This window comes from Hirundo rustica, chromosome Z (genome assembly GCF_015227805.2).
Source record: "Hirundo rustica isolate bHirRus1 chromosome Z, bHirRus1.pri.v3, whole genome shotgun sequence".
NCBI lineage: Eukaryota > Metazoa > Chordata > Aves > Passeriformes > Hirundinidae > Hirundo > Hirundo rustica.
The window spans coordinates 55,586,680-55,594,416 of record NC_053488.1 but is presented as its reverse complement, the minus strand read 5'-3'; the positions used below and the strand labels follow the sequence as shown (position 1 = coordinate 55,594,416).

The following is a 7,737-nucleotide window of genomic DNA, read 5'->3' as shown; positions in this document are numbered from 1 at the left end:
AGGAGAAGGATGGAGTCGGGCAAGGAGCCCCCAGTGACCACGGGGGAGAAGCCCAGCGAACCAGAGCCGGCGGTTTCCTTCCAGGCCCGGCTGTGGAAGAACCTGCAGCTGGGGGGCAAGGGCCGAAGCGGCGGCGGGCGGGCAGCAGCCGAGAGCCGCACTGCGGAGCCCCTCGCCCCGGCGCCGCCGGCCGGCGGCAAGGGGGACCCCCAGCCCGGCGGCAAGTGGAGCGGCTTCAAGCGGCGGCGGCAAGTGCTAGACCGCGTCTTTTCGTCCTCCCAGCCCAATCTATGCTGCTCGGCCGCCGAGCCGCTGGAGCCGGCCGGCGAGTCCGGCTCCGCCCTGCGCCGCCTGCGGGAGCACCTGCTCCCCCAAGGCAAGGGGCCACCGCCCACCCGCCGCCCGGAGCCCGCCACCGGCTGTGAGGGGTCGGCGGGTGGCAGGGAGGGGCGCCGGCCCGGGGCCCACCTGTCCCACCAGAAGAGCTCCTCGCTGCCCAGCACCGCCTGCCTGGAGCAGCTGCTGCAGGGCTCGTCCGCCGCCGGCAGGATCCAGGACCAGCGGACGGAGGACGGCGACAGCAGCGCGGTGCGTGCCGGCCCGCGTCGCCCCTCTGCGTATGGTGTCGGGTGGGGAGGTCGGGCGGGAGGGGTGGTAATCACTGGGAAGGGGAGAGGAGGTGAGAGGAGGGGAGAAGGGAGCTGAGGTAAGGCGAGGTGGGAGGGGGACCGCTGGGAGAGAGAGTTGAGATAAGGCGAAGGACGGCCAAGGCTGAGTCCCAGCCCTCCTGCTGCTGGCTCGCTGTTCAGGAGTGCCCTTCGTCTGTGGGGTGAACGGCTCGGCTCCAGCCCGCATCCCGCGTCGGAGCTCGGCACTCCCCCGGCACGCCGCGACAGCCGGTGTGACGGGCCCCAGCCGTGGGAGCACGTCGGCCAGCCGTGCCCCTGCTCCGCCGCAGAAGCGACCTCCCTCAGACCTTCATTGCATAAAACATACAGAGGAAAGGTGTCTCGGAGGCTGGTGTTAAGCTTGCCTCTCACACGCCTTTCCCCACTGGCCGCCTCGCACGTCTGTGAGGGCCGTCCTTGCCGGTTTCTGCTCTTAACGCATGCAACACTGCTTTTCATAACCTCGGCTTTTTTCCTTGTTTGGTTATCCAAATTTGAAATACTATGTCTTTTGATTTCTGCACGGCACAAACGACGGCCACTTTTAATAGATGGTAGGTAATTATTTGGCAGCTACACACTGTGTCAGTTCACGATGCAGCCGTGAGTTCAGTCTATGAGACCACCGTTCTGGTTAGCTGGGAGAAGACATTAAACAAAGCCATAACTCTTCCAACAGTCAGTTTTTAACTTACGTGGTTGAAGCTACTGTTGATAGGGGCTGCTGAATCTTGGAATAAATTTACTGGGAGAAAAGTGCAAAACGTGAGTATTTTTGGATCTTGTGTCATTCTAAGCAGTCATCCACCTTTTTCAGGAATAACTGAGGTATGCATATTATTATAAATTGTCTTATAATCGGGGAGAAATGAGTAGCTGAAATAAAAGGAATGCTCTGTGTTGTCAAAAATAGGCTGTATAAATGCATTTGACTGCTGCCTGAGCAGTACTTATGCTAATGAACAATGATAGTAGTTCTGCAGCGAATCGTAAGTGTACCTTGAGGTCAGTGGTACTTTAATGTCCCTCTGCAGAATTCAAAGGAGTTTGTCTTCACAAATATGGGACCTAGACTTAACTTTATGTCATGTGGTTGCTTTGGTTATAATCACTGGCCTGACTGAAAATTACTGTGGTTATCTCTTGTATAGTGCTTGTAAACGGTTTAGATCATTGCTTATTGAGGTGGGATTATTTTGACAGGTAATTATAAAGTGGGCATTTCCCTGCAGTAGTGAATCCCTTCCTCCCCACATCCCTGGCTCACAACAATGTATTGTGCATTTTAAGTATTTAAGTACTATTGTTCAAGGTGACAGGACATTATTCTGCTTTAAAGACTGCAACATCTAGCAATATGAAAAATTGTGCCTTCTTTCAGTGTTGTTCTGCTGTTGTGTTTAGTAAAGAATTGTAAATGTTTATTTACAAAACATGTCGAGTGCTTTTTAGTTGTGAGGGCATTACTCTTGTTTGAAACAAGGTACAGTTGTAGCATTTGGAAAGAATACTGCTAAATCAAATCAATTTAGGCTTTCTAACACTCATATTGTTTTTAATTAGCAAGATTATGTCTGATTCTTCCAAATGTTTTCTAGTATTAATTTGGGCTGTGCCTGGATACCAGATATACCTATTTTGATAATAAAAAAGTTTGTTTGTGTGTTGGTGAAGTTTGCAGAGCTACTGATTGTGTTTATTTCAAAGGGATGATCTGAAATAGAATAGCTTTCCTGCTATTTCATGATAAACACATTGACTGCTTTTCACAGCTCTAAAGTATAATCTCACTTGGGTTATTAAATTCAGTTTAATTCACCAGCTTCATTGAGTTACAGGATTTGGGGGAATAAGACTCCAACTCTAAAGTATTGTTAATTGTCTTCAAGTGTGCCTGGCACTGTTCAGTGATCTGTTAAGAGAGTAAGTACCTTCCACTGTGAGCCACTGGAGTTTCCAATTCAGTGTACCTTGGGCGTCAAGTCTTGCATGTTTACAGGCTGCACCCCAGGGCAGTAAACTCCCTGCCTAAACTCAGTCATGGCCTTTACACCCCTCTGAGGATTTGAGATTACACATCTGGTAGCATAAGTTTGGAATAACTTGCATTTTTCAAATCCAAGTTTTAATTACAGCACATGCTGGTTTTAACAGCTGCAGGGAACCAAACTCCAAACAAGCTATTCCCTTTCCCCCTTCTGGCAATGGAAAGACAATAAGAAGAGATTATGAGTTAAAATAACAATTTACTAAAATCAAAATAACCATGGCAATATTAGCATATTAAAAAAAGTATATAAAAAAGTGTGTGTCCCACCCACAAAAGGGTATTTATCACTAGGAACAAAATTAAAAATGCTTTCCAAAGACAGTGCCTGGTACGGACTCCAGATAAGGCAATATGGCCATGGGAGCTCTGGTGGTTTATGTTCTCATCCCCCCAGCCTAGACTAAGTAGAACAAGCAAACCCCTCAGGATCTTGTGCCGTGCTGCTGCTGCCTCTGGCCGCTCCAATAGTTTGGTTCTGCAAGCCACCACTCACTCCGCTCAGCTGAGGCTTGGTCTCTGAATGGCTCGGCTGAGCTTAGCTCTGTGCCATCCTTTCTCTCTCCTTCTTCCTAATTTTTCCCTGGAGCAGTTGTCTCGAGCTCAGCATTGCTGTCCTTCAGCACCACGTCTTAAAGCCACAGCTCGGAGGAATGGGAAAGAGACTGACGGTGGTGAAGAGGGGCGGGGCCCACCTGGCTGATCCCCGTGGAGAGAGGCAAGATGGTGCACTTCCTCTCTTGCTTCTTGGCTTTTCCTGCTGGGACCACACTGATCACAGCTATGATGTGTGTGGTATGGAATAAGCAGCATTAAAAGCTCCATTCCACTTTTCCTGTAACCAGGACACAGCAGCACAGACTTTCAGTGGTGTCTGGATTTTCATTGTCTTTCATTGCAGCTTTATATGTCCAAAGATAAAAAAAAAAGTGTATCCAAATCATTAAAATGAGATTAAATTACCTAAAAGTAAATTGACATAAAATTGCAACTTCTTTTAAAATATATGTAAAATTTTATTGAAATAGAGAGCAAGCAGATGCTACTGCCTCTTTTAGATCAAGACTGTTGAATTTTTTAGCAAATATGCACACAAAAAGATCTACATATTTTAAGGGAGATGTTGGAGACAAAATCCCACAATAAGTCTTCTCTTTTTGTGCTTTTAAGCTGAAATAATACAATTGTCAACAGTGAAAAGGAGAATAAGTTAGTGAGTGGGAAGGCTTACAATGTAAGATTTTATACTGAAATATAATTTTTGACATAATCATGCCATTTAAATTTAATTTGAATTCATTAAATGTGATATAGCACTATTGCATTGGGCATGGACAGTCTAGCAGGGACCTAGTTTTTGCAGTATTGAACAAAGCGTTTCTTGTATTGAATAGGATCAGGTTGTATTGAATAGGATTGGTTTGAGTAGCACTGCACAAATAGAAGTGTAGTCTTATGCATACAATACCTTTTATATTTGAACACTAAATATTAACATAGCTCTTTGCTGAAGACTGAATACTTGGAGCTGGCTGAATATTTTTGGGAAGGGCATTTTAAGTATCCTTTGGAAGAAAACTTAGGTTTCTTTTAAGCAGTAAATGAAGTGTAAAAGTGTGTTTTTAGGACAAAGAAATGAATACATGAGCAATAATGCATCATCCTTCTTCCAGTTTCCAAAGACTATGAGACAGGTTTCCTTGGCCAAACTTCTCATAACTTTCCATTTGAAAGCCAATCACCGTCATGTAGCTGAGAGCCACGTGTGTGCTGTGTCCATGAAGCACTGAGATGATGGTGATGGTTGTCTCCTGGGGTGTCTCCTGGACAGGAGACAACAACAGCACTCCAGGAGCAATGCTTTACGATGCTTCCAGTGTCTGAGTGTGCTGCCATGGCCCAAGGCAGTGCGGCAAGGGATTTTCTACTTGTCCCTTTTAATTTTTCTTTCCGTGCCAGCTGGAGCATGAATTTATCTGACAGTGCCTGTGCCAGCATGGCCTTTCTCTTTAATGTGAGACATAGCTTTGCATGAAAAGTTTTATTTTGTCACTGTAATTTAGTAAAAACCAGGGAGCTGGAAATATCCCTGTTTCTTAAGATTTGCAGTAATAGAGACCCTACAAATGTTTCACCGTCTTAATCAAAGAACATGGATCTGGGCACATGTCATATCGAATCAACAGTGAACATGAAAAGGGCTTAGGAAGAAGGTTCTTGATTAAGGGATGTCCAGGCTGCAGTCTGATTGCCACAGTGAGAACTCTTGTGAGCACTTCTCTTCAGTGTGTTTTCTTGCAAGATAACAACAAATCTGATAACAAAAAAAATTGTAATTTTGTGAGTTCTTAAAATATGTCCAGATTGATCCATTACAACCGAAAGAGTGGGCAGGTTTTTAACCCCTTCCCTCAATGTTTCCACTTCTGTGAGCGGCTATGTGAACCACACCTGGAGGTGCGGGAGAGCACTGGGGTTATTGCAGAGGGAAGATGGTGGCTCTCTAAGGCTGCTACTCAACTTCTAATTCTTAGCCATAAGAAAGCAAGTTTCATTACTTTTGTGACACATGGTGCTATGTGTTTCATTAATAAGCAGGGATTGGACAACAGTGGTCTAGAATATATAATACAGACTGATGAGAGATGAGATGAAGAAAAAACTGGAGATGCATCCAGATATAGGGTCTTTCCCATTCTTACAAATAAAGGATAACTATTAGTCAATAAAGTTGATGTAGGAGGGTGAACTGTGTGTCACAAGAGGAGAACCTGCAGAAAGAAGGGGAGTTTAGTGAGCTGGATTGTATGAGGAGACGTTGCACTTTCAGGGCAAAGGGCATTGTCTTGTACTGAGATGTTGGGAAAGAGAAAAGGAATCATAGGAAGTAGAAAGGAGTACAGGTTGAGCTAGGAGGAAGCCTGAAGAGGAGAGAGGGAAGTTTGAATTTAGTAAGGAGTGGGATGTAAAGCCAGTGAAGACCAGACTGGCATACCATGTATGTTTCTCTGCCTATACCAGAATGAACTATAATTGGTTTAGAGCCGTTTGAATCAGTGAAGTTACGCCAGGGAAAAATTTGATTTGTTTGTTATAATTGGTGTATGTCACAGGTAATTGATGCAGCCAAAGAATGAAAAAAGAAAAGACAAAAGGCTGAAATGTCAATGAAAAGCTACACAGATAATGTCACCCAGGAGGATCTTAACTGCTGCTTTAATTTCACTGAGAAAGATGAAGGTGCTGAGAAAATTTGAAAACTGCTGACTGTCAAGGATTAATTACCTTTTTCCTGACAAAATGCCAGTACAAAACAGAAAGAGCTGTAGAGAGCTAATTTGCACAGGTATTTGGAGCATGATTTGAGAGCAGCATAATTCTGAAAATTAAGAGGGTAATATTTTAGAAAATGGAGGAACACTTGCTTTTAGGGATGTGGCCACTGACGCAGACGGAATGAGTAGAGGAAAAAATCTTTAGGCTGGCTGAGAAGACCATGGAGCTGGTTAAATTACATTGAAATAGCAACCAGGACTACTAAGCTGATGCTTATGTCTGTTTCTTATAAGACAGCTGTTGCATTTGATCAAAGCTATTTGTTTCTCCAAGAGTTTAACTAAATATCTGATTTTGTTAAGGGATATTCTGCATTGCCCGATTTTTCACATTTTATTCTCTAATAAAAGGTTAATCTTTCAGCAGTTTGAGATGTACTAATCTGTTTCTTGTGCTCTGTCAGCAGCCAATCAGACTGTCAGTTTATGGTATTTTGATAGTGTATATGTATTACGGTAAGAAAAATCCAGATATGGCACAATAGAGTTGTATTTAATTGTATCTTGAATGACTTCTGCTTAATTAACTAAAGATCTGCAGTTTTCAAAGTGAGCTACATGATTTTTTCAGAATTGGTTAATTTGCATTTATCCTTGTGAGATATTTAGATATCTTAAAATGAACTAATAGTAGCTATTGACTTATCTATGATCTCATTTAAACTTCCTGTTTTCCTTACCCTTTGCATTTACTGCTCATATTTAAAGCTGTTTATAGTAAAATAATTATATTGAGAATAATAGATTTTTGGAGGATAGGAATTGCCATAGTCCTTGCACTGACAGATCAAATATCACTTGTTACTTTGTAACAAGTGACTGCTGTGAAGCGTTCAAGTTTCAAGGGTTTTGTCTGGATTTCAAGTGAATATGTCAAAACTCTTATTTCAACATACTTCATATGTGTATTTCATAACCTACTGACCTGTGCTGAACTTGTAAAATTTAAAAATAGAGATAAATAAACTTGTTTGTAGCATTAGACTTTTTTTCCCCCCCCAAAAAATGCTGAAAACTCTTCCTTTGTTGTTGTGGTGGGTTTTTTGTTTTGTTTTGTTTGGGGGTTTTTGTTTGTTTGTTTTGTTTTGTTTGTTGTTGTTGTTTTGTTTTTGTTTTAAAGTGTTGAATGCAGAAAATTGGTCATACCAGTAAGACTTCTCATCCATTGCTATATTGATGCAGAGAGAATTATTTTCTAGTGTTTTTTAAAAAATATGACTAAAACAGTTTTAAAACAGCCACTATGTCATTTAACACCCAGCTTTGTAAGAAGTTCTAACTTAACTGGTTTATCTTGTGTTATGTGCTAATAAATGAATAGAGCCAAGTGTTCTTTTTTTTTTTTTTTTTTACTTATTGGAGAAGTTTCTGGTCTTTGACAAGATGATTGAAAACTTCCCAATGATCTGAAGACATTACTTGCCTTTTCCTCTCTAATCTTGCTATCTATCCTAGATCTTTGATATTAAAAGTGTTATCTTCACAAGGGAATTTTAAGAGGGTAGCTATGATGTAAGTCCTGAAGCTTTTAAGTTCAAAAAAGAAATATCTTTTCTTCCTTGTAAAAGAAGGACAATTTCCTCCTGTTTTTTTCTCTGGTAGACTTAATTTGTCAAAATGACAAATTAGATCACCTTTAGTCTAGTATGGAGATTCTTTTAATGTGAAGTTTGTGTTCTGCTCAGTG

At 42.5% G+C, this 7,737-nt stretch overlaps 1 protein-coding gene across 1 annotated transcript in view; it reads left to right on the top strand.

The window, feature by feature from the left end:
* The first annotated feature begins 6 nt into the window (after nucleotides 1-6).
* The window catches only part of MCTP1 (multiple C2 and transmembrane domain containing 1), a 220,173-nt gene continuing 212,442 nt past the window's right edge, over nucleotides 7-7,737 (top strand). The window contains 1 exon segment of the mRNA XM_040090995.1: nucleotides 7-588. Within this exon segment, the coding sequence (XP_039946929.1) occupies nucleotides 10-588 (579 nt within the window). The 5' untranslated portion in view covers nucleotides 7-9.